At 35.0% G+C, this 27,935-nt stretch overlaps 4 protein-coding genes across 5 annotated transcripts; all 4 read right to left on the reverse strand.

The window, feature by feature from the left end:
- Positions 1–27,746, reverse strand: LOC141644352 (F-box protein At3g08750-like). The gene is made up of 3 exons (XM_074453856.1): positions 27,600–27,746; positions 26,247–26,387; positions 1–1,070 (listed from the first exon to the last, which is right to left on the reverse strand). Exons 1-3 carry the CDS (start codon positions 27,684–27,686, stop codon positions 90–92), a joined length of 1,209 nt encoding a protein of 402 aa, XP_074309957.1. The 5' UTR covers positions 27,687–27,746; the 3' UTR covers positions 1–89.
- On the reverse strand, positions 2,932–4,647 carry LOC141626878 (uncharacterized). Its single transcript, XM_074440475.1, has 2 exons — positions 4,546–4,647; positions 2,932–4,118 (listed from the first exon to the last, which is right to left on the reverse strand). The coding sequence occupies exons 1-2, from the start codon at positions 4,645–4,647 to the stop codon at positions 3,021–3,023; spliced, it is 1,200 nt and encodes a 399-aa protein (XP_074296576.1). The 3' UTR covers positions 2,932–3,020.
- On the reverse strand, positions 12,279–18,703 carry LOC141644353 (putative F-box protein At3g17490). 2 transcript variants are annotated; one of them, XM_074453858.1, is made up of 2 exons: positions 18,600–18,703; positions 12,279–13,449 (listed from the first exon to the last, which is right to left on the reverse strand). In XM_074453858.1, the coding sequence occupies exons 1-2, from the start codon at positions 18,687–18,689 to the stop codon at positions 12,349–12,351; spliced, it is 1,191 nt and encodes a 396-aa protein (XP_074309959.1). In that variant the 5' UTR covers positions 18,690–18,703; the 3' UTR covers positions 12,279–12,348. The 2 variants fall into 2 exon arrangements, with proteins under 2 accessions (XP_074309959.1, XP_074309958.1); XM_074453857.1 differs by lacking the exon at positions 18,600–18,703 and adding an exon at positions 13,910–14,009.
- LOC141632677 (putative F-box protein At3g17490) lies at positions 19,378–21,156 on the reverse strand. Its single transcript, XM_074445202.1, has 2 exons — positions 21,022–21,156; positions 19,378–20,597 (listed from the first exon to the last, which is right to left on the reverse strand). The coding sequence occupies exons 1-2, from the start codon at positions 21,121–21,123 to the stop codon at positions 19,488–19,490; spliced, it is 1,212 nt and encodes a 403-aa protein (XP_074301303.1). The 5' UTR covers positions 21,124–21,156; the 3' UTR covers positions 19,378–19,487.
- Positions 27,747–27,935: the final 189 nt, after the last annotated feature.

The raw sequence follows: 27,935 nt of genomic DNA on the forward strand, positions 1-27,935 counted from the left end.
TGGCCAAGTTAACCAAGATGAACTCCTCAACGATACTAATAAAGAAAACCGAGAAATCAATCTAACATTAGACCAACAATGTTTTGCAGTCAAAAGTAACACTTCTTGGGTGAAACCAATGTGTGTACATGATGAAAGTTGCCGATGACAGGGGGTACATTCTTGACCCGGAAAATCACATAGCTTTTGTTGGCCAGATTAAAACGAATCACAATAGACTCCCTGCAACCAACAAAGTGAAACCACAACATATCATCAATCAACCTAGTAGGCACGACGGATTTGCAATCTCTAAGAAAAAAGTTTTTGCTAAGCGTGCTTAAAATCGCGGTTTCATTGATCCCGTCCAATTCAGTCCACACACAAGATTTTTCATCTGTCAATTTCCAGAGCCTCCATTTACCTTCGTCTTTCTGTATCAACCCTAGACCTACTCCCAAGTTCAAAAAATTGGTCTGACCAAATAGTTGAACAGAGACATTATCTGGCTTAGAAAACTGATAAATAGTTTCAGTATCGACATCCAGAGCATAACAGGTGTGATTAGAATAATACCAATACATCATTCCAGCAATAAAGAATGCCGGACACACGATAATATTATGATCCATGATTGAATTAATTTGGAGATCAATAATTCTCCAAGCTTTATCAACGCCTATAGTAAATACCATCACCTGTATTTTTGGACGATGATCTTCATCAGGAAGTTTCACCATCACTTTATAATGACCACATGAAGTAATTGCAAAACCGATACTTGAGATCAAAGTTCCCAACCAGTGCAGGGGAGGCAGACTAATTTTGACTTTTGTCACGGGATTAATCACACTTAATATTTGTGGGTAACTAAAATTTTGAAATAAGACTAAACCATTACAGGAACCGTAAATTTTGCCTGTATTGGGAAATGCAACTTGGGTTAAAACGTCTCCCTCAATATAGTAAACATTATGTTGCTGTGTCATAGTTTGAATAAGGAGACAGGCAGAAGACGATTGACATTGGGTTTTAATGAAACGAGGGTCGTTAAGTATATCGTTCCACTGCTTGCACACATATCTCACAACCTGATGCAAGACAGAAGTCAGAATAAGAATCAGAATGTTGAATATTATGTCTCTTGGAAGACTTAGAATGTTCCTTTCTTTTTTACTCGTCTTGCAAGGGACAAAAACTTGATGTTTTCCCCTGTCCTCGATTCTCGACACCTGAAAATTGGAATTGAAAAAGAAGTTCAATAAAACTAAGTCAGAAGATCATGCATATTATCTAAATCAATCAGCAATCCTAGCCACAAATAGCCTCCAAATAACCTTACGGGTCTAAAACTCGAATTTGAAAGACAACTGAATTGTTCCTCAAGCCGGTCATAGAGTGGTCTCACATTCATATTGGCTAAACTAGTCCACTCGCCAGATTTTACGTCTGTCAATTCCAAAGCCTCCATGTATATCCGCAAACTTCTATAAAGCCTAAACTTGTTTCCATACTTGATACTTAAAACCGAGACTACCATATTTTTTTTATATGGCCAACCCAAAGGAATTAGTTTTATTGTAATTGTAAGTAAACCAGTAAATAAATTCTGGTAACGAAAATTGGGTCGCTAACTATATCGTAATTCGTACCACTGCTTGCACACATATCTCGCAACCTCATGCAGGACATTAGCGGGAACAAATACTATACTAGGATGTTAAATATTACCTCTTTTGGAAAATATGGAGCTTTCCGACTACATAGTTTACAGCGAGTGGGATAACGATGATCATGAGGCCGTCTTTTAACCTCATCTGCCACCGTCATTGTGGTCTTCGTCTTCTTCGCTGACATTATTCCTAGTGTATTCAGATTTCTGCCCTACTTTGGTCTCTTTGTTACTGTAACCTAATACCGACTCAAAAGATTTAAACACAAACGAAGATAAATACTACTCCGTATGTATGTAATCTTTTTATAATTTATTTTCGCAGTATTTTTTTAAGTACGGAACATGTATTTGATTCGTTAATTGCAAATTATATTGATAAAATTTGATACAATAAGATGGAAATTTGGAAAGTAGTATTATTAAGGGGATAGGTTAATTTTTTTTGGTAAAATAGTATTACTGCTAGTTACGAAATCGGATAAAAATACAAATTGTCGAACAAACATGTCATTTTTCGAGAATTTTTTGCCAAAATAGGCGATTTTCCCTAATAATCTAACGAAATAGGCGGAGTCTCAAATTAATTACCCAAAATAGGTCCACGTCATACCCGAAGCTAGGTTCGGTCTAAGTCGCTATCTCGGTCAGCGACCAATACCGTTGAGAGACAAAACGCCAACTCGGCTGGCGACCTCAAGCTTAGTCGCCATCCGCCTTGGCGACTTGACCCTCACTGCCTCACAATAGCTTCGTCAATACCTAGCCTACGTGGACCCATTTTCGACAATTAATTTGAGACTCGACCCATATCGTTAAATAATTAGTGAAAATAGCCCATTTTGGAAACGGAGCCATTTTTCGACCCAATCAACAATCCTATTGATTACCGATTCCTCGAAGACAGAACGATTGGCATATATAGGTGTTGTTGACATGTGCTGGAAATAAAATCCGGACTAATTGGGGTTCGGATATTATTGCAGTAGCCGTAGCAGTAAAGTTGGGTATGTTGGTGACTGCAAGTCTGGAAGGATGTGTGACATGCGCTTGATGAGCATCCTGCTTGAAACTGATTCTTTGATGACTCGGCATTCAACGAATTGAAGGGAAAACATAAGACATCAAGGAGATACCATCAAAAGATCTTCGCATGTATGTCGACAAAATGTTACTCCGTAAAACAGAATCTTCACAAAGGTAATTACATGTTCCATTTGTGATACTAGAAAAAAAAACAAAACATGCGATATCATCCTAAATATATTAGGATGAAAATTTAATAAACGCAAAAACGATATTTTCGGGTTCTTCAAATCTGTGTTGGTAAGGAAGTAATTAAGGATGCCAACATCATTTTAACAGTGAGTCACGAATAACACTTGTTGGGTGAAAGCAATGTGTGTACATGATGATTAAGATTCTTGAAACAGTATTTACTCTTGATCGGGAAAACCACAAAGCTTTGGTCGACCAGATTAAAACGAATCAGAACAAACTCCTTGTCAATAACATGGTTAAACCAGAACATATCATCAATCAACATAACAGGAATGCAGTCGATATGTCTAGGAAGCAACGCGTTTCTTACAGTGCTATATGCTACATTTATATTGATCCCGGCCACTTCAGTCCAATCCCCAGATTTTACATCTGTCAATTTCCAGAGACTCTTTTTATCTATTGCGTTGACCCGTATTAAACCTAGAGCTGTTCCCAAGCTTATAAAACAGCTTCGTGCAAATATCTGAACAAAGTCATCCGGGTTAGGAAAATGATAAATTTTTTCAGTATCGACATCCATGGCATAACAAGGGTAACAGTTATCACACCAATACAACATTCCGGCAATAAAGCGTGGACGAGAATAGGGTATACACTCCATCTCTGAGTTACCTTGAAGATCGATAAATCTCCAAGCTTTATCAATGTCTATTGTAAATACCATCACATGTATTTTCGGACAATGATGTGCTTCATGAACAGCCACCACCACTTTATAATGACCACAGGAAGTAATTGCAAAACCGATACACGAGAAATCTTTCAACCCTCGCACGGGAGGCAGATTAATTTTCACTTTAGTCACGGGATTAATCACACTTAATATTTTCAGGTTCTTCAAATCTTGAAACAAAACTAACCCATTAAAGGAACCATAAATTCTCCCAGGAAACGGAAATGCAAATTCTGTTGAATCGTCTCCCTCAATATAGTAAACTTGAGGTAAACCGAAGGGGATTTGAACAAGTAGACCGGCTGAAGACAATTGACTATGGACTTTAATGAAATGAGGGTCGTTAAGTATATCGTTCCACTGCTTGCAGACATATCTCACAACCTGATGCAGGAAAGTAGCCGGAACAAGAAGTAGGATGTTGAATATTATATCTCTTGGAAGATACAGAATGCATTTTACCACTTTCTTTCGCTTGCACGGAACATGTACCGTAACATTAGCCTTGTCCTGCAAAATCAGACATTCAATAAGAATTGAATCATTAACGTCCCATATCGTCTAATCAAAGATAGTGTAAAATGGATCCAATTATGATTATAATATGATTATATTAGTGGGTAAGGGTAGTTAGTAAAATTCGGTTTACAATAAACTTATGCAAGGCTATACAAGTATTTTCGTTTGACAAGTGTGTTCGCGGCCATATCTTGTCTAAAGGAAGTCTAATATGTTGTATTATGCATCATATTAGGGAATCATATAAAAATTGTAAAATCAACAATTGAAATTATGTAAAATCTGAACTTCCATGGCTTTGGAGTTACGGAGTACAGAACAATCTTAGTACTCTCTCAATTGTATTTGCCTAGAACGAGACGGAATTGATAAATCTTATCCGACCTAGTAATTAACTAAAAAAACAAGATGAAAAAACCTGATGTAGTTTCCAGCGAGTGGGATATCGATGACGAGGAGGGACTACTTCAGCCGTCGTCGTTGTTGTTGTCGTTGCTCTTGGCCTCTTCCTTAGTTCCATTATCTTTCCCTAGGTTTCAAAGCTCACCACCGTAAAGAATATATATAGAATTATTATTATTATTATTATTATTATTATTATTATAACTAGTGTAGTTCCCTTATATTTATGCACAGTTTTGTTATATGATAATATTAGAGACTAGTATTGGTGGCCCGGCTTCGCCCGGGCTACCTCTATTTACCATTAATTTTTTTTTTTCATTAAATAAAATTACTTAAAGTTGCATAAACAATAGATTTATCATTAATACATTTTTCTATGACATATACTAAAATTACGATGAAATAAATTTTGAGACAAATTCACTACTCCCGCTATTAATATTTTATTCTTAATAATGAAACAATAGTAATAACATTTTATTACTTGCCGGTAATCATTGTTACTTTCACTACTCCCGCCGTAAATGTTAAATAATTAACATCTCTATACATCTAATAAACAATAAAGTTTAATAAAATTGAATAGATTTTAAATTGAATATGTAATTTTATGATGATTAATAATTAATACCATAAGTGTGCATGTTTATACTAATTAATTATTTTATTTTAAGGAAATTGACTATCTTCTAGTCTTCTATAAATATTTAGGAAAATAACCAAACATCTTCTTTCTTTTAGTCTCCTAAAAATTTACCATCTTAATTAATTATTTTATTTTAAGGAAATTGACCATCTTAGTTCATTATTTTATTTTAAGGAAATTGACCATGTTTTAGTCTCTTACAAATGTTTATGAAAATTACCAAGATTCTATATAATTTAATTTTAACCTACACTATATAATATTTGCATTGAGATCCCTTAATCGGGTCCATCACACGGTGCTAGCGATTTAAAACTATATAGTATAATTAATTTGTATAACTTTCTTTAATTACATTGAAGTCCCTTGGTTTCTGGATTTAATATATAGTATTGATTATAACAATTAATTTACTTACTTTATTTGTAATTTAATGATAAAATTTATGATTATTAGAATCAAGTTATTGTTAAATAGCAATTAAGTTTGGAATTTAATATTTATTATCATTTATTAGTAAAAATAGAATTTTAAGGAAACTTGATCAATCAGTTTATAATAAGAGTGGGATCAATTATTAAGAGTGGGGGCCATTTAGTAGAAGGTGAATATAATAAAGAGGGAAATTTGATCGTGAAAGCTTAGAGCAAGTCCAATGGTTTGCCTTAGGGATTTGCTTGCAATTTTAAGAAATTACAAGCTAGTGGCTAGACCATTGGACAACTCCATGTAGGATAGCTTAAACCAAGCAACTAGCTTCATTAAGCTAGTAGCTTAATTGGCCCTACCACTAAAATACAACCAATAGAAATTAATTGATTTATTAAAATTTGTGTCAAAGCTAGTTAAAATGTAAGCTAAACCATTGGAATAAATTTGTAGCCTAAAATTAAACTAGCTTAAAAAGTGATATGGCAATGGTAAGCTAGTTGCAACTAGCTTACCATTGGACTTGCTCTTAGAGTTGTGTTATTCTTTTAGTTATAATAATAAATAATAATGAAAATATCTTATAATGACAGGATTGAGAATATGGTAATATGGCGAATGACGATAGTTGGCGTGTTTAGGAGTCTAAATACGAGTACCGGGTTAGCCACCTCGAGAATAGACCTAACAAATAGGTTAGCCGGATTGGATCAATCAGTTTATAATAATAATAAGCATTTGGGCTGGGTTATGTTGCTCGGGTCAATTTTCATTGATCTACTTAATACTTTAATAGTGACATGTAGCTCATAAATATTCCACGAAATTGCTCTTAAAAATGCTTAAACAACTAGACTCTACAAGTAAATTCTATTTGTATACTTTGTATGCAAGTATACAACACTTTACATACACATTATATCATTTATATACTCCCGAAAATAAATTAACGTGTAAAAGTTTGACAACATTATAGTTAAAATTGTGTTGTGAAACGAAATTGCATATTACGTGTTCCATTGAAAATTACTTGTTAGATTTTTGTAGTCGAAACTGACTAAATTCTTTTGGCTGTATTTTAATCCATGTTCCATAAATACTTAAATACGGCTGAAAATACGCAATAGTTCTAGGGAAAAAAAAAAAGCAATATTATCATAAGAATATCGAAAAGAAAATTTAATAAATACGAGTATACGAGTAGTCGTCTAAAGTAATAAAAGGAGCCAAGCTTAGGTGGAATCACTGAGTGTTAACGAGGAGTCGAGGATGAAGGATGTTGGCGCTTTTTTGAAGACCTATTTTGATCGCCAGCATCACAAATTTTCTGTCGGCAATGTTGACGGAACACGGAACACCCCAACGACACTAATGTGGAAAATCGAAAAATCAGTCTCCATTATACGAATAATTGTTTTGCAGCGAAGATTCAAATTCTGAACGAGTCAAGAAGGCCGGTGATAGGGATTACATTCTTGATCGGTAAAAACACAAAGCTTTCGTTGGCCAGATTAAAACGAATCACTTATATGGATCCCGACCAATGGTAACTGTGGAACGAGAATATAGGATATAACTCTTTTCTAACTGTGGTTAAAGCTACGCTTATATGGATCCCGACCAATTCAGTTCATTCCCCAGATTTTACGTCTATCAATTTCCAAACCCTCATCCATTTGCCTTCGTCTTCTCGTATTAGGCCTAGACCCACTCCCAAGCTTAAAAAAACGGGTCTGAAGAAACCTTTGACCAGAGTCATATGACTTAGGAAAATGATAAATAGTTTCAGTATCGACATTCATGGCAAAACAAGGGTGACTTATATCACACCAAACCAATACAACATTGTTGTGATATTAGTATTTATCATAAAGTGAACTCCAAAATGCGTCTATTGAATTCCGTTTTCATAAACACGCTTAAACCAGCAGCCTCAAATCCCCTGCTTTTTCAGTGTTTTTAGTAATTGCATTCTCAGAACTTTTCTCGACATTTCAATCCATTCGAACACATAACTCTCTTAATCTTTTCCGTTCAATTTATAGTTTATTGCTTAATAAATCTCAAAAAACAATCGAAATAAAACAAAAAACAATTTCATTTAAAATGAAGAAAAGAAACACAAAATCAATAGTCAAAAACATCCTAAAATTGATATATAGCCTAGCCTCATAAATACTAAGCTTCGAGAAAAAAAAAACCGAGAGGTATACAACTATGTTAATAATTACGAGTAGTGAATATTAATCATGGATATTATCTAAAGCAATCACCAAAGTTCTAAATGAGGCAATCCTAGCAATTCCTAGGCGAAACCAATGTGTTTTCATGAGGCTCAAGGGTACAGTGATTGAGTTTTATCTTGGTCGGGAAAAACACAATGCTTTCGCTGGCCAAATTATAACGAACCATAGCATACTTCTTCCTGAAACCCGAGTAATAATACAACCACAAATAGCCTCCAAATAACCTTACGGGTCTAAAACTTGAACGTAAAACACAACTGAATTTTTTTTTCTCAAGCCGGTCATAGAGTGTTCTCATATTCATATTGGCTAAACTAGTCCACTCGCCAGATTTTACGTCTGTCAATTTCCAAAGTCTCCATGTATATCCCCAAACTTGTATAAAGCCTAGACTTGTTCCTATACTTACAATCCGGACCAACGAATTTGTTTCATGTACGCCTTGGGGATGAGAAAACTGATAAAGAGTTTCTGTATCGACATCTATGGACTATGGCTAAACCAAAGGAATTAGTTATATTGTAATTGTAAGTAAACCAGTAAATAAATCCTGCTAAACAGTACGGACGAAGTCGCATTGCTTCCCTCGATTCAAAGTTCGCCGGTATACCTTGAAGATTGAGAAATCTCCAAGATTTATCAACGCCTATAGTAAATACCCTCAGTCCTCGTTCAGAGTTGAATGTCGGTTTACCAGAAACAAGTACTACTTTATAATGACTAGAGGAATCAACTGCTAAACCGCCCGTACTCTCGAAATTTTTGCCCAAACCCACCAAGGGAGGCAGAGTGATTTTTACATTAGTGACAGGATTCACGACATAAAGTATTTTTCTGTTTGTCGAATCCGAAACCAAGACTAAACCATTCAAACAACACAATATAACGGGACTCGTGGCAGAGACCGGAATTGGAACTTCTGTTGTATTTAGTCTAGGCATTCCGTCTGCCTCGACAATCTCGACATGATAAAACTCCTCATCGTCTTGAACGAGGAAACCGGGAGTGGACATATCATGATGCGTCCTAATGAAAAGAGGGTCGTTAACTATATCGTACCACTGCTTGCACACATATCTCGCAACCTCATGCAGGACATTAGCAGGAACAAATACTAGGATGTTAAATATTACCTCTTTTGGTAAATATGGAGCTTTCCAACTACGTAGTTTACAGCGAGTGGGATAACGATGATCATGATGACGAAGTTTTTTAACTACGTCATCCGCGGCCGTCGTCATCTTTGTCTTCTTCGTCTCTGACATTCCTTGTTTATTCTGATTTCTACCCTACTTAGGGTTTTCCTAATTTATTTTTGCAGTATTTTTTTTACTTTAATTTGTTGCTGAACATGTATTTGATTCGTTAATTGCAAATTATTTGGCCCGTCTAGTGGTAAAACTTGGGTGAAATTCTCAGAAGACCCAGGTTCAAGCCTTCGCAAAGCAATCTTGTGGAACATATGAAGATAACAATTAAATTCATTCACTAGATAATGAATTTATTTATATATTATAATTTATTTCATTAATATATAATTTTTCATTAAAATGTATATTTTCATCTAATTATATTTGTTTTCACTAAAAATTTTAACTATAATCCCCTAATTACATATTAATAAAATTTATATAAATTACTCATAGTACGTATCAAATAAAGCTGTAAATCACTAATTTTGTTTTTGCAAAAAAAATTGAGAGAATTTATAAATTGAAATTATTAATTTTAGGATATAAAAAATGTTTTCTTTAGATTAACTTTCGGCTCATGACTAAATTCTCTTAATCGATTTTCATTTCCACTTTTTATGCTCAAAATATAATGACGAGAAATAGGAACAATTATTGAGACATTATTATATAGGTAATTTATTAAAAAAACAAAAAAAACTCTATATACCGTGCATTTATTGCACGGGGTCTAAACTAGTTCTTTGATCATTTCAATAAAATTACGATTATACAATTAGCAATCGGGCATGTTCAATTTTCGTACCAGTTGGACCGACTTAAGAAAAATGATCAGCCTAATAATAACGAGCTCAAATTCAGTACCTCAGACTTACTATTTTAATTGATATTTTTTTTTTGAAAGAGACTTTCTATTTTAATTGATTTGATTAATTTTAGCTACTGCTGCTATTATTCTGACAGGGTTATGATCAATTACAGATGTGGCAAACGTCGAAGACAAAATGATTGGCAGATATGAGACGAGGCATAGGATATGGCAGTAACGTCTAAAACGATAAAAAAAATACAAAACAATTCTAACAGTAACTCATTGAAGGAGCCAAGCTTGGAAGAAATCAATGAGCGTAAACAACGAGGATGAAAGATGCTGATGCCTTTGAATACAAAACAATTCTAACAGTAACATCACAAATTCTCCGTTGGCCAAGTTAACCAAGATGAACTCCTGAACGATACTAATAAAGAAAACCGAGAAATCAATCTAACATTAGACGAACAATGTTTTGCAGTCAAAAGTAACACTTCTTGGGTGAAACCAATGTGTGTACATGATGAAAGCTGCCGATGACAGGGGGTACATTCTTGACCCGGAAAATCACATAGCTATTAAAATTGGTCCGACGAAATAGTTTTTGCTAAGCGTGCTTAAAATAGTTTTTGCTAAGCGTGCTTAAAAAATTGGTCCGACGAAATAGTTTTTGCTAACCTCGAAGGTAGACCTTATAAATTTGAAGTTTTTGCTTAAATGGGGTTGAAACACAAACTATTTAACAAAATAGGGTCAATTTCAAACTATTTACCAAAAATGGGTCCACGTCATTATTTCTGATTTTTTTTATTTTTTTTTAATGAACTGTTAGTTTCTCGCTGTCTGGGACAGCGAGATATTGCTTGCCATATGAAGGTGCTTGACAAGCTACTTTTGTCCTTGCCGTTCTCCTTGCTCCGACCACCAAATAACGAAATACCACCACCATTCTCTTCTTCCCACTTCCCTTATCATAAGAGCGTCTTTTGCTAAGTTATTAGTGTAATGGTTTGCGTAAAAAAACGACTCACAATATCACCCTCCACTATCGATTTCGGTTTCGCGGCAATCCATTTATATTCTCTTAATGATTATTTGTATCATCTGAATTCGTTTTTTATGTAAGACCAGTATATATCCCACACCTCGTCACCTCATCCAACTTTAGCACGAAGCTTGAGGCAATTGGTAATGCAGTTGTCGAACTTGTCGCTGTATAAATGCACCATTGTTACACGAATACTTCTACTGTCTTCTACGTAGTACGGTGTATTTCACACTTACATTAAGCACATCATTACCGAACTACTCACAAGTTTTATCAATTGATGATTATAAATCAAAACCCAGATTTGAATTACATAAAAAACGAGTTCATATGGTACAAATAATCATATTAAGACAAGATAAATGGATTGCCGCGAAATCGAAATCATTAGTGGAGGGTGATATTGCGGGTCGGTTTTTGCGCAAACCATTGAGCTAATAACTTAAACAAAGCTGTGAATATGATAAGGGAAGTGGGAAGAAGAGAATGGTGGTGGTATTTCGTTATTTGGTGGTCGAAGCAAGGAGAACGGCGAGGATGAAAGTAGCTTGTCAAGCACCTTCATATGGCAAGCAATATCTCGCTGTCCCAGACAGCGAGAAACTAACAGCTCATTACAAAAAATAAAAAAATTGGAAATAATGACGTGGACCCATTTTTGGTAAATAGTTTGAAATCGACCCTATTTTGTTAAATAGTTTGTGTTTCAACCCCATTTAAGCAAAAACTTCTATAAATTTGATGTTCATCCTCGAAGGTAGACCTAAAGAAGTGTACCAGGTTAGATGTAATTTCCAGACAACATATATGAAGCAAATGGTGAAGAAATCATAGCTCGAGCGCAAAGCCAATGGTCAAAACCAAGCTGTTGTTTGATAATGTTGCTTGTTTTAGTTATCTGACATTATCATTAAGTTTTTAAATTTATGCAGAATAAAAAGACAAAGGAATTTTGTTATGCTGTTCTGGTTAGCAATTACTCTGTAGTTTGGTATGTTGCAGGAGACGGATTTTATGGTTAAATCGTCTTTCTCAACGCATTACGTTTCAATTTGGTTTGCTTGCATATGTCGGAACAAAGAGCGATGTTTGATTTTTATCGTACGAGTAGCAGGCTTTATGAAATTTATAACTATTCATTAAAACCACTAAAACTTGGGAGAGACGGTCTTAAATACATTGAAAGCTAAATACTTAATGGACATTAAAAGCTTTAATTATAGATGGATCACAAACAGTTCAAACATTTCCTCAAATACTTAATAAAAATGTGTGAAGTAGCCGTCTAAAACAATAAAACCCAAAATCATTCTAACATTAGAGGAGCAAAGCTCGGATGAACTTAGACGGACTCCCAACGACAATAATACGGAAAACAGAGAAATCAATTCAATCTCCATTAAACGAATAATTGTTTTGCAGTGTATTCAAATACTAAATGAGTCACGAATAACACTTGTAGGGTGAAAGCAATGTGTGTACATGATGATAAAAAATCTTTAAACCATATTTATGCTTGATCGGGAAAAGCACAAAGCTTTGGTCGACCAGATTAAAACGAATCAAAAACAAATCATGCTCGCCAACAACATGGTTAAACCAAAACATATCATCAATCAACATAAAAGGAAAGGAGTAGGTATCTTTAGGGGACAACTTTTTCCTAACCGTGCTATAAGCTGCACTTATATTGATCCCGGCCACTTCAGTCCATTCCCCAGATTTTACGTCTGTCAATTTCCAGAGTCTCATTTCATCTGTTTTGTTGACTATTAAGCCTAGACCTGCTCCCAAGCTTATAAAAAAGCTCTGGTTAAAATTCGGAACAAAGTCAACTGGCTTAGGCAAATGATAAATAGTTTCAGTATCGACATCCATGGCAAAACAAGGGTAATAGTAGTCACACCAATACAACATTCCGGCAATATAGCTTGGACGAGAATAGGACATACACTTCATCTCCGAGTTACCTTGAAGATCGATAAATCTCCAAGCTTTATCAATGCCTACTGTAAATACCATCACCTGTATTTTCGAACATTGACCTTCATCACGAAGAGTCACCACCACTTTATAATGACCAGAGGAAGTAATTGCAAAACCGATAATTGGGAAGTACTCTTTCAACCCTTGCACGGGAGGCAGATTAATTTTCGCTTTAGTCAGAGGATTAATTACACTTAATATTTGCGGATTATTTTTTTCATGAAATAAAACTAACCCGTTAAAGGAACCATAAATTCTTCCAGGAAGCGGAAATGCAAATTCTTTTAAATCGTCTCCCTCAATATAGTAAACTAGAGGTGGATCAAAGGGGCTTTGAACAAGTAGACCGGCAGAAGACAATTGACAATGGGCTTTGATGAAACGAGGGTCGTTAACTATATCGTTCCATTGCTTGCACACATATCTCACAACCTGATGCAGGAAAAGAGCCGGAACAAGAAGTAGGATGTTGAATATTATATCTCTTGGAAGATGCAGAATGCATTTTACGACTTTGTTTCGCTTGCAGGGGATATGTACGGTAACATTAGCCTTCTCCTGGAAAATCAGACATTCAATAAGAAATGAATCATTAACGTCCCATATCGTCTAATGACACAAGCCATCCAACTTCGATAAACAGTTACACAAATTCATTCTTGTTTACAACTGTTGTAAACAAAAATAATTTATAACGGAGATATAAAACTATAAATCTATCTCAACCAACATTTTTTTTTATCATCCCTTCGTTATAATTTAATAAGGTTGTAAGCAAGACTAATTAAAACAGTTAAGCCGTAAGATTGTTTGTTAATTCAACCATGGGCCCGGGTCACACCCAAACGGGAGAGAAAGAGTCTATATTATAAGTCTAAGACTGTTCCACTCTAAAATCAATTGGGAATAGAGGGAGTAACCAATTGCCTAGAACGAGAAGGAATTTATAGTGAAGGAAACAATTTACCATTGGCATTCGAACCCAGTAATTATTAACTAAAAAAACAAGAGAAAAAACCTGACGAAGTTTACAGCGAGTGGGATATCGATGACGAGGAGGAACTACTTCAGCCGATGCCGTTGCCGATGCTCTTGGCCTCTTTCTTATTCCCATATCTTTCCCTAGAATTCAAAGGTCACAGCAGTAAGGAATATATATAGAATTATTGTTAGGGTTTTTTGTTAAAAACTACCTTATATTTAGGGGTATTTGTAAAAATACTACCTTATATTATTTTTTTTGTATTCAACTACCTTTGTTTTCTTTATTTTTGGTTAACAACTACCTATGCTAAGAGTCTAGATATATTTGGTCTGTTTTCCGGCTTGAACTTATCTCACATGAATCTTTTATGTTTTAATCTTACTAATGCCGATTTTGGGAAGTCATGAAGTACCGACGCTTAACTTTAGTAGATGTTTGTAGTTATTATTGAAATGTAAAATTCACTAATTTTGCTTATCTGAAGTTAAATTGTGGTTTGGACGCAGTTGATCATTGTTGTTTGATGTTAACAAAGTCATGTAAGATAGGTTAATGTCACTAAATCGACCAAATCTCGCCATATTTTCAGCGTAGGTAGTTTTTGACCAAAAATTGAGAAAACAAAGGTAGTCTAAAACAAAAAAAATAATATAAGGTAGTTTTTTTACAAATATCCCTAAATGTAAGGTAGTTTTTGACAAAAAAAACCCTTATTGTTATTATTAAATTAATGAAAATATATCTTAAAATGAAAATGGTAGTTTTCTAAGATATTTTCATTTCCCTCCTAACTAGTTCAAATTTTAAACTATTTTTTGTTAAGGGTTATTTTAGTCACTATAACTATATAGAGCCATAGGACTGCAGATCGATCCCCCATAACTGCGATTGGGAGGGGTTTAAATACCGTAATCCTTGGACACGCCCCGAAATCCGGATTAGTCGGCCCAATGTGATTCGGATTACCGGATGGTTTAGACCAAAAAACTATATAGAGCCATAGAGGAATTAGTTGATGATGATAATAATGAACTTATATACATATCAATTTTGTTAACCATAATAGGAGAAAAAAATTTTTAGTGGATCCCTCATCAGTCATCCCATCATGTGAGAGGTCTCTAAATAACGCTATTGAAAGACCGTCTTTCCGGAGTTTTTGTGTTCCTAAAATTTCTTCGCGATTATGAGTTCATCCTGGAAAATTGCATTAAAAATCAATTTGTCTTAAGCAATTAGATATGGTCAGGGACTCCTGTTAATATTAGGATATGTTCATGTCATATTCGGAATTTTGAAACCCTAATTTACCTTTTTAACATGTTTGTTAACATTTCTTAACTTGAAAACTAATGAAAATGGTAATGTGGCGAATGACAATAGTTGGCGTGTTTAGGAGCCTAAACAAGTGTACCAGGATAGCCACCTAAACAAGTGTACCAGGTTAGATGTAATTTCCAGATGACATATATGAAGCAAATGGTGAAGAAATCACAGCTCGAGCACAACGCCAATGGTCAAAACCAAGCTGTTGCAGGAGACGAATTTTATGGTTAAATCGTCTTTCTCAACACATTATGAATTTTGCGAAAAGACACAGGAATGTCGTTAATATTTTATTGTTAGCAATTTCTCTGTAGTTTTATGGTTAAATCGTCTTTCTCAACGCATTACGTTTCAATTTGGTTTGCTTGCATATGGTCGGAACAAAGAGCGATGTTTGATTTTTATCGTACGAGTAGTAGGCTTTATGAAATTTATAACTATTCACTAAAACCACTAAAACTTGGGAGAGACGGTCTTAAATACATTGAAAGCTAAATACTTAATGGACATTAAAAGCTTTATAGATAGATCACAAACAGTTCAAACATTTCCTCAAATACATAATAAAAATGTGTGAAGTAGCCGTCTACAACAATAAAACCCATAATCATTCTAACATTAGAGGAGCAAAGCTCGGATGAACTTAGACGGACTCCCAACGACAATAATATGGAAAACCGAGAAATCAATTCAATCTCCATTAAACGAATAATTGTTTTCCAGTGTATTCAAATACTAAATGAGTCACGAATAACACTTGTTGGGTGAAAGCAATGTGTGTACATGATGAAAAAATATCTTTAAACCATATTTATGCTTGATCGGGAAAAGCACAAAGCTTTGGTCGACCAGATTAAAACGAATCAAAAACAAATCATGCTCGCCAACAACATGGTTAAACCAAAACATATCATCAATCAACATAAAAGGAAAGGAATAGGTATCTTTAAGGGACAACTTTTTCCTAACCGTGCTATAAGCTGCACTTATATTGATCCCGGCCACTTCAGTCCACTCCCCAGATTTTACGTCTGTCAATTTCCAGAGTCTCTTTTCATCTGTTTTGTCGATCTGTATTAAGCCTAGACCTGCTCCCAAGCTTATAAAAAATAAGCCTTGGTAAAAATTCTGAACAACGTCAACTGATTTAGGCAAATGATAAATAGTTTCAGTATCGACATCCATAGCAAAACAAGGGTAATAGTTATCACACCAATACAAGATTCCGGCAATAAAGCGTGGACAAGAATAGGACATACACTTCATCTCTGAGTTACCTTGAAGATTGATAAATCTCCAAGCTTTATCAATGCCTATTGTAAATACCATCACCTGTATTTTCGAACATTGACCTTCATCACGAAGAGTCACCACCACTTTATAATGACCATAACAAGTAATTGCAAAACCGATACTTGGGAAATATTCTTGCAACCCTTGCATGGGAGGCAGATTAATTTTTGCTTTAGTCAGAGGATTAATCACACTTAATATTTGCGGGTTATTTTTTTCATGAAACAAAACTAACCCGTTAAAGGAACCATAAATTCTGCCAGGAAGCGGAAATGCAAATTCTTTTGAATTGTCTCCCTCAATATAGTAAACTTGAGGTGGATCAAAGGGGCTTTGAACAAGTAGACCGACAGAAGACAATTGACAATGGGCTTTGATGAAACGAGAGTCGTTAAATATTACAAATAAAATTAAGCGGGCAGCATCACAAATTTTCCGGCTGGCCAAGTAAACCCAGATGAACTCCCCGACAACAGTAATTTGGAAAACCGAGAAATCAAGCTCCATTAGACCAGCCTAGCAGGCAATGAGTCAAAGATAGCACTTGTTGGGTGAAAGCAATGTGTGTACATGATGAAAAAGTTGGGTGAAATAGGATGCATACTTGACTGGGAAAAACACAAAGCTTTGGTTGGCCAGATTAAAACGAACCACAACAGACTGCCTTTCAACAATATAGTAAAACCAGAATATATCGTCCATCAATATAACAGGCACGCAGGTGTCGCTACATTCAAAATGTAACTCTTTTATAACCGTGCTTAAAGCTACGCCTATAATGATCCCATCCAGTTTAGTCCACTTCCCTGATTTTACGTCTGTCAATTTCCAGAGGTTCCAATTACCTCTGATCTCCTTCTGTGCCAACCCTAGACATGCTCCCAACCTTAAAATACGGCCCCTTCCTCTCATGACAGAAAACTCATTTGGCTTATCAATTATATAAAAAGTTTCAGTATCGACATCCATGGCAAAACAAGGGAAATTACTTGAATTACAAAAATACAACATTCCGGCAATAAAGCGTGGAGCAGCCCTGGTTATACTCTTCATCTCTGATTTACCTTGAAGATCGATAAATCTCCAAGCTTTATCAATGCCAATAGTAAATACCATCACACGTACTTTATTAGGAGGAGTCACCACCACTTTATAATGACCACAGGAAGAAATTGCAAAACCGATATTTAACCACAAATTATCCAACCCATGCACGGGAGGCAGACTAATTTTGACTTTAGTCAAAGGATTAATCACACTTAATATTTGGAGGTTAATCAAATCGTGAAACAAAACTAACCCATTGAAGGAACCAAAAATTCTGGCATTAGAGGGAAATTCAAATTCGGTTGAATTGTCTCCCTCAATATTGTAAATTGGAAGTGAGCTTAAGGGGTTTTGAACAAGTAGACCGGCTGAAGACAATTGACTATGGACTTTAATGAAATGCGGGTCCTTAAGTATATCGTTCCACTGCTTGCACACATATCTCACAACCTGATGCAGGAAAGTAGCCGGAACAAGAAGTAGGATGTTGAATATTATATCTCTTGGAAGATACAGAATGCATTTTACCACTTTCTTTCGCTTGCACGGAACATGTACCGTAACATTAGCCTTGTCCTGCAAAATCAGACATTCAATAAGAATTGAATCATTAACGTCCCATATCGCACAAGCCATCCAACTTCGATAAACAGTTACACAAATTCGCTCTTGTTATAATTTACAATGGAGGTATAAAATTATAAATTCATCCCAACCAACACTTTTTTTTGGGTGATAGAATGATAATCCCTTCGTTATAATTTACAACAATCGTAAGCAAGACTAATTAAAACAGTTAACCCGTAAGATTGTTTGTTAAATTCAACAACGGGCCCAGGTCACACCCAAACGGAGGAGAAAGAGTCTATATTATAAGACCAAGACGGTTCCACTCTAAAACCAATTGACAATAGAGGGAGTAACCACTCGCCTAGAACGAGAAGGAATTGATAGTCTTACCCTGGCGGAGATTTCGTGGTACCGAGGCGAGTGGGAAAAAATTTACCATTGGCATTCCAATCCAGTAATTATTAACTAAAAAAACAAGAAAAAAAACCTGACGAAGTTTCCAGCGAGTGGGATATCGATGACGAGGAGGAACTACTTCAGCCGTTGCCGATGCTCTTGGCCTCTTTCTTATTTTCATATCTATCCCTAGAATTCAAAGGTCACAGCCGTAAGGAATATATATAGAATTATTATTATTATTATTATTAAATTAATGAAAATATATCTTAAAATGAAAATGGTAGATTCCTAACATATTTTCATTTCCCTCCTAACTAGTTCAAATTTTAAACTATATAGAGGAGAAAAAGAGGAATTAGTTGATGAAGATAATAATGATACTTATATACATATCAATCTTGTTAACCATTTCCTAAAATTTCTAACGACCTTCGCGATTATGAGTTTATCCTGGAAAATTGCATTAAAAACTATTTGTCTTAAGCAAATAGATATGGTCATAGGCATAGCTCATAGGGACTCGTGTAAGGAAATGTTCATGTCATATTCGAAATTTTGAAACCCTAATTTACCTTTTTAATATGTTTGTTAACATTTCTTAACTTGAAAACTAATGAAAATGGTAATGTGGCGAATGGCAATTGTTGGCGTGTTTAGGAGCCTAAACAAGTGTACCAGGTTAGCCACCTCGAAGGTAGACCTTATAAATTTGATGTTTATCATAAAAAATAAAGGGATAATAAAGCAGAGTCAAAAAAAGAAACATGCGATATCATCCTAAAAATATTACTCCGTGGAATAAGGACGACAGACAAAATGTGACTCCGTAGAAGAAAATTTTCACAAGGGTAATTACATGTTCCATATATAAATACTTAACAAAAAATAAGCCCAAAACACCCAATAATTCTAGAAAAGAAACATGCAATATCATCTTAAAAACATTACAAATAAAATTTAATAAATTCTAAATGAGTCACGAATAACACTTCTTGGGCGAAAGCAATGTGTGTACATGATGAATAAGATTCTTGAAACCGTCTTTACTCTTGATTGAGAAAACCACAAAGCTTTGGTCGACCAGATTAAAACGAATCAGAACATACTCCTGGTCAATATGGTCAATAACATGGTTAAACCAGAACATATCATCAATCAACATAACAGGAAAGGAGTCGATATGTGTAGGAAGCAACGCGTTTCTTACCGTGCTATATGCTACATTTATATTGATCCCGACCAATTCAGTCCACTCCCCAGATTTTACATCTGTCAATTTCCAGAGACTCTTTTTATCTATTGTGTTGGACTGTATTAAGCCTAGACCTGTTCCCAAGCTTATAAAACAGCTTCGTTGAATTGTCTTAACAAAGTCACCTGGCTTAGGAAAATGATAAATATTTTCAGTATCGACATCCATGGCATAACAAGGGTAATAGTTATTATACCAATACAACATTCCGGCAATAAAGTGTGGAATAGACTTGCGTATACACTCCATCTCTGAGTTACCTTGAAGATCGATAAATCTCCAAGTTTTATCAATGCCTATAGTAAATACCATCACCTGTATCTTCGGACAATGATGTGCATCATGAACCGTCACCACAACTTTATAATGACCACAGGAAGTAATTGCAAAACCGATACACGAGAAATCTTTCAACCCTCGCACGGGAGGCAGATTAATTTTCACTTTAGTCAGAGGATTAATCACACTTAATATTTCCAGGTTCTTCAAATCTTGAAACAAAACTAACCCATTAAAGGAACCATAAATTCTTCCAGGAAACGGAAATGCAAATTCTGTTGAATCGTCTCCCTCAATATAGTAAACTTGAGGTAAATAACCGAAGGGGTTTTGAACAAGTAGACCGGCTAAAGACAATTGACTATGGACTTTAATGAAATGGGGGTCGTTAACTATATCGTTCCACTGCTTGCACACATATCTCACAACCTGATGCAGGAAAGTAGCCGGAACAAGAAGTAGGATGTTGAATATTATATCTCTTGGAAGATACACAGTGCATTTTACGATTTTCTTTCGCTTGCACGGAACATGTACCGTAACATTAGCCTTGTCCTGCAAAATCAGACATTCAATAAGAATTGAATCATTAACGTCCCATATCGTCTAATCCATGTAAGATTGTTTTACACAAAGATAGTGTAAAATGGATAGTTAGTAAAATTCGGTTTACAATAAACTTATGCAAGGCCGCCTTACACAAGTATTTTCGTTTGACAAGTGTGTTCGCGGCCATATCTTGTCTAAAGGAAGTCTAATATGTTCTATTTGCCTAATAAACTTATTAGGGAATCATATAAAAATTGTAAAAATCAACAATTGAAATTATGTAAAATCTGAACTTCCATGGCTTTGGATTTTGGAATTACGGAGTACAGAACAATCTTAGTACTCTCTCAATTGTATTTGCCTAGAACGAGACGGAATTGATAAATCTTATCCGACCTAGTAATTAACTAAAAAAACAAGATGAAAAAACCTGATGTAGTTTCCAGCGAGTGGGATATCGATGACGAGGAGGGACTACTTCAGCCGTCGTCGTTGTTGTTGTCGTTGCTCTTGGCCTCTTCCTTAGTTCCATATCTTTCCCTAGGTTTCAAAGCTCACCACCGTAAGGAATATATATAGAATTATTATTATTATAGTTATGACTAGTGTAGTTCCCGTATATTATGCACGGTTTTGTTATATGATAATATTAGAGATTATAACAATTAATTTACTTACTTTATTTGTAATTTAATGATAAAATTTATGATTATTAGAATCAAGTTATTGTTAATTAGCAATTTAGTTTGGAATTTAATATTTATGATCATTTATTAGTAAAAATAGAATTTTAAGGAAAGATTTTTATATATATGGTATGTAAATAAAAAAATGATTAGAGTGAGATCAATTATTGAGAGTGGGGGCCATTTATTAAAAAGTGAATATATAGGCGGTAAATTTGATCGTGAAAGCTTAGAGTTATGTTATTCTTTTAGTATATAGGAGATAGGGGTTAATGAAAATATCTTATAATGACAGGATTGAGAATATGGTAATGTGGCGAATGACGATAGTTGGCGTGTTTAGGAGCCTTAATACGTGTATCAGGTTAGTCACCTCGAGAATAGACCTAACAAATGGGTTAACCGGATTGGCATGGATTAATCAGTTTATAACAATAATAAGCATTTGGGCTGGGTTATATTGCCCGGGTCAATTTTCATTGGTCTACTTAATACTTTAATAGTGACATGTAGCTCATAAATATTCCACGAAATTGCTCTTAAAAATGCTTAAACTACTAGACTCTACAAGTAAATTCTATTTGTATACTTTGTATGCAAGTATACAACACTTTACATACACATTATATCATTTCTATACTCCCGAAAATAAATTAACATGTAAAAGTTTGACAACATGCTCCATTGAAAATTACTTGTTAGATTTTTGTAGTCGAAACTGACTAAATTTTTTTGGGTGTATTTTAATCCATTTTCCATAAATATTTAAATACGGCTGAAAATACGCAATATTTCTAGAAAAAAAAAACCAATATTATCATAAGAATATCGAAAAGAAAATTTAATAAATACAACTATACGAGTAGTCGTCTAAAGTGACAAAAGGAGCCAGGTTTTGGCGCTTTTGAATACCTATTTTGATCGCCAGCGTCACAAATTTGCAGCGAATATTCAGAGTCAAGAGTAATACTTTTGGGTGAAAGCAATGTCTGTACATGATTAAGGAGGCTGGTGATAGGGATTACATTCTTGATCGCCATGATCGGTAAAAACTCAAAGCTTTCGTTGGCCACGCAAAATGCGTCTATTAAATTCCGTTTTCATAAACTCTTAAAACCAGCAGCCTCAAATCCCCTGCTTTTTCAAAGTTTTTAGTATTGCATTCTGAGAAACTTTCACAACTTTTCTCGACATTTCAATTCAGTTGAACTCATAACACTCTCTTAATCTTTTCCGTTCAATTTATAGTTTATTGCTTAATAAATCTCAAAAAACAATGTCAGAAAACAATCGCAATAAAACAATACACAATTTCATTTAAAATGAAGAAAAGAAACACAAAATTAATAGTCAAAACATCCTAAAACTGATATATAGCCAACTTCATAAATACTATGCTTCCAAAAAAAAAAAAAAAAAAAAAAAAAAAAAAAAAGACGAGAGGTAATCCTAGCAATTCCTGGGCGAAACCAATGTGTTTACATGAGGCTGGAGGGTACCGTGGTTGAGTTTTATCTTGGTTGGAAAAGACAGAATGCTTTCGTTGGCCAAATTATAACGAACCATAACATACTTCTTTTTGAAACCCCGAGTAATAATACAACCACAAATAGCCTCCAAATAACCTCATTGGTTTAAAAAACGAAACTGAAACCCAACCGAATTTTTTCTCAAGCCGGTTATAGAGTGGTATCACATTCATATTGGCTAATCTAGTCCACTTGCCAGATTTTACGTCTGTCAATTTCCAAAGCCTCCATGTTAATTCGCAAACTTGTATAAAGCCTAGACTTGTTCCCATACTTACAATTCGGACAGACGTATTTGCTTCATATACGCCCTGGGGCTCAGAAAACTGATAAAGAGTTTCTGTATCGACATCTATGGCTAAACCAAAGGAATTAGTTATATTGTAATTGTAAGTAAACCAGTAAATAAATCCTGCTAAACAGTGCGGACGAAGTAGCATTGATTCCCTCGATTCTAGGTTCACTGGTATACATTGAAGATTGAGAAATCTCCACGATTTATCAACCCCTATAGTAAATATCCTAAGTACTCGTTCAGAGTTGAATGTCGGTTCACCAGAAACAAGTACTACTTTATAATGAACAGAGGAATCAACTGCTAAACCGCCCGTACTCTCGAAATTTTTACCCAAACCCACCAAGGGAGGCAGAGTGATTTTCACATTAGTGACAGGATTCACGACATACAGTATTTTTCTGTTTGTCAAATCCGAAAGCAAGACTAACCCATTCAAACAACACAATATAACGGGAGTTATTGCGGCAGAGACCGGGATTGAAACTTCTGTTGTATTTAGTCTAGGCATTCCGTCTGCCTCGACAATCTCGACATGATAAAACTGATATAACTCCTCGTCGTCTTGAACAAGGAAACCGGGAGTAGACATTTCATGATGCGTCCTAATGAAAAGAGGGTCGCTAACTATATCGTACCACTGCTTGCACACATATCTGGCAACCTCATGCAAGACATTAGCAGGAACAAATACTAGGATGTTAAATATTACCTCTTTTGGCAAATATGGAGCTTTCCAACTACGTAGTTTACAGCGAGTGGGATAACGATGATCATGACGAAGTTTTTTAACTGCATCATCCACGGCCGTTGTCGTCTTTGTCTTCTTCGTCTCTGACATTCCTTGTTTATTCAGATTTCTGCCCTACTTAGGGTTTTCCTAATTTATTTTTGCAGTATTTTTTTTACTTTAATTTGTTGCTGAACATGTATTTGATTCGTTAATTGCAAATTATTTGGCCCGTCTAATGGTAAAACTTGGGTGAAATTCTCAGAAGACCCAGGTTCAAGCCTTCGCAAATCAATCTTGTGGAACATCCCTATCTACTAAACTAAAAAATAGGTGAACTTATGATTTTTCCATCCAAAAAACATATGAAGATAACAATTAAATTCATTCACTAGATAATGAATTTATTTATATATTATAATTTATTTCATTAATTTATAATTTTTCATTAAAATGTATATTTTCATCTAATTATATTTGTTTTCACTAAACTTTTTAACTATAATCCCCTAATTACATATTAATAAAATTTATATAAATTATAAATTGTTAAATATTTTATTGATGTTATTATTTGAGAAGGACTTGACTCATACCACGTATCAAATAAAGCTGTAAATCTGTAATTTTGTTTTTGCAAAAAAAAAATTGAGAGAATTTATAAATTGAAATTATTAATTTTATGATATAAAAAATATTTTCTTTAGATTAACTTTCGGCTCATGACTAAATTCTCTTAATCGATTTTCATTTCCACTTTTTTTGCTCAAAATATAATGACGAGAAATAGGAACAATTATTGAGACATTATTATATAGGTAATTTATTAAAAAATAAAAAACTCTATATATCGTGCATTTATTGCACGGGGTCTAAACTAGTTCTTTGATCATTTCAATAAAATTACGATTATACAATGGGCAATCGGGCATGTTCAATTTTCGGACCAGTTGGACCGACTTAAGAAAAATGATCAGCCTAATAATAACGAGCTCAAATTCAGTACCTCAGACTTACTATTTTAATTGATATTTTTTTTTTGAAAGAGACTTTCTATTTTAATTGATTTGATTAATTTTAGCTACTGCTGCTATTATTCTGACAGGGTTATGATCAATTACAGATGTGGCAAACGTCGAAGACAAAATGATTGGCAGATATGAGACGAGGCATAGGATATGGCAGTAACGTCTAAAACGATAAAAAAAAATACAAAACAATTCTAACAGTAACTCATTGAAGGAGCCAAGCTTGGGTGAAAAATCAATGAGCGTAAACGAGGATGAAAGATGTTGATGCTTTTGAATACAAAACAATTCTAACAGTAACATCACAAATTCTCCGTTGGCCAAGTTAACCAAGATGAACTCCTCAACGATACTAATAAAGATAACCGAGAAACCAATCTAACATTAGACGAACAATGTTTTGCAGTCAAAAGTAACACTTCTTGGGTGAAACCAATGTGTGTACATGATGAAAGCTGCCGATGACAGGGGGTACATTCTTGACCCGGAAAATCACATAGCTTTCGTTGGCCAGATTAAAACGAATCACAATAGACTCCCTGCAACCAACAAAGTGAAACCACAACATATCATCAATCAACCTAGTAGGCACGACGGATTTGCAATCTCTAAGATAAAAGTTTTTGCTAAGCGTGCTTAAAATCGCGGTTTCATTGATCCCGTCCAATTCAGTCCACACACAAGATTTCCCGTCTGTCAATTTCCAGAGCCTCCATTTACCTTCGTCTTTCTGTATCAACCCTAGACCTACTCCCAAGTTCAAAAAATTGGTCTGACCAAATAATTGAACAGAGACATTATCTGGCTTAGAAAACTGATAAATAGTTTCACTATCGACATCCAGAGCATAACAGGTGTGATTAGAATAATACCAATACATCATTCCAGCAATAAAGAATGGCGGACACACGATAATATTATGATCCATGATTGAATTAATTTGGAGATCAATAAGTCTCCAAGCTTTATCAACGCCTATAATAAATACCATCACCTGTATTTTTGGACGATGATCTTCATCAGGAAGTTTCACCATCACTTTATAATGACCACAGGAAGTAATTGCAAAACCGATACTTGAGATCAAAGTTCCCAACCAGTGCAGGGGAGGCAGACTAATTTTGACTTTTGTCACGGGATTAATCACACTTAATATTTGTTGGAAACTAAAATTTTGAAATAAGACTAAACCATTACAGGAACCGTAAATTCTGCCTGTATTGGGAAATGCAACTTGGGTTAAAACGTCTCCCTCAATATAGTAAACATTATGTTGCTGTGTCATGGTTTGAATAAGGAGACAGGCAGGAGACGATTGACATTGGGCTTTAATGAAACGAGGGTTGTTAAGTATATCGTTCCAGTGCTTGCACACATATCTCACAACCTGATGCAAGACAGTAGCCGGAATAAGAATCAGAATGTTGAATATTATGTCTCTTGGAAGACTTAGAATGTTCCTTTCTTTTTTCCTCGTCTTGCAAGGGACAAAAACTTGATGTTTTCCCCTGCCCTCGATTCTCGACACCTGAAAATTTGAATTGAAAAGGATATATAGCGAACTTCATAAATACTAAGCTTCGAAAAAAGAAATGAAAAATACAAATAAATTAACAATTAATCATTAATCATGCATATTATTAATAAAGTTATAAATGAGGCAATCCTAGCCGATCTTGGGCGAAACCAATGTGTTCGCATGAGGCTGGAGGGTGCGATGATTGAGTTTTATCTTAGTCGGAAAAGACACAATGCTTTCTTTGGCCAAATTATAACGAACAATATCATACTTCTTCTTGAAACGCCGGAACAACCATGAATATCCTCCAAATAACCTTACGGGTCTAAAACTCGAATTTGAAAGACAGCCGAATTTTTCCTCAAGCCGGTCATAGAGTGGTCTCACATTCATATTGGCTAAACTAGTCCACTCCCCAGATTTTACGTCTGTCAATTTCCAGATCCTCCATGTATATCCGCAAACTTGTATAAAGCCTAGACTTGTTCCCAGACTTACAACCGAGACTAACGTATTTGTTTTCTATACGTCTTGGGGATGAGAAAACTGATAAAGAGTTTCTGTATTGACATCTATGGTTAAACCAAAGGAATTAGCTTTATTATAAGTAAACCAGTAAATAAATCCCGCTAAACAATACGGACGAAGTAGCATTGATTCCCTCGATTCTAGGTTCACCGGTATACCTTCAAGATCGAGAAATCTCCAAGTTTTATCAACGCCTATAGTAAATACCCTCATCTGTACCTAATTAGTGACGAAAAATATCCGTCTACCAGAAACATGCACCGCTTTATAATGACCAGGGGAATCAACTGCTAAACCAGCAGTAATCTCGAAACCTGTGCTCAAACCCGGCAAGGGAGGCAGACTGATTTTTAAATTGGTGGCGGGATTCGCGATATAAAGTATTTCTCTGTCTGTCAAATCCGTAAGTAAGACTAACCCATTCAAACAACACAGTATTTTGGGGCTCATGGCAGAGACCGGAATTGAAACTTCTGTTTCATTCAGTTAAGTCGCGCCTGAATCGACAATCTCGACATGATAAACCTGATGAAACTCTACATCGTCTTGAACGAGGAAACCGGGAGTAGACATTTCACGATGTGTTCTAACGAAAAGAGGGTCGCTAACTATATCGTACCACTGCTTGCACACATATCTCGCAGCCTCATGCAGGACATTAGCAGGAACAAATATTAGAATGTTAAATATTACCTCTTTTGGAAAATATGGAGCGGTCCGACAGCGTGTGGAATAACGATGATCTGCCTCCGCCGTCATCGTCTTCTTCTTCTCTGACATTCCTGGTGTATTCAAATTTCTGCCCTAGTATTGACTCAAAAATAAAAGCCCAATCGTATCTAAATACAAGTATCTTTGTAATATTTTCGTAATTTATTTTCGCGGTATCCACATGACCATATGTATTTGATTTGTTAATTGCAAATTATTGATCGAATTTGATACAATAAGATAGAGATTTGGAAACTACTCCGTAGTATTAATAGCTTATGAAATTGGATAATTTCGGGCCAGTTAAACTAATTAGCC

Source organism: Silene latifolia, chromosome 2 (assembly GCF_048544455.1).
Source record: "Silene latifolia isolate original U9 population chromosome 2, ASM4854445v1, whole genome shotgun sequence".
Taxonomy (NCBI): domain Eukaryota; kingdom Viridiplantae; phylum Streptophyta; class Magnoliopsida; order Caryophyllales; family Caryophyllaceae; genus Silene; species Silene latifolia.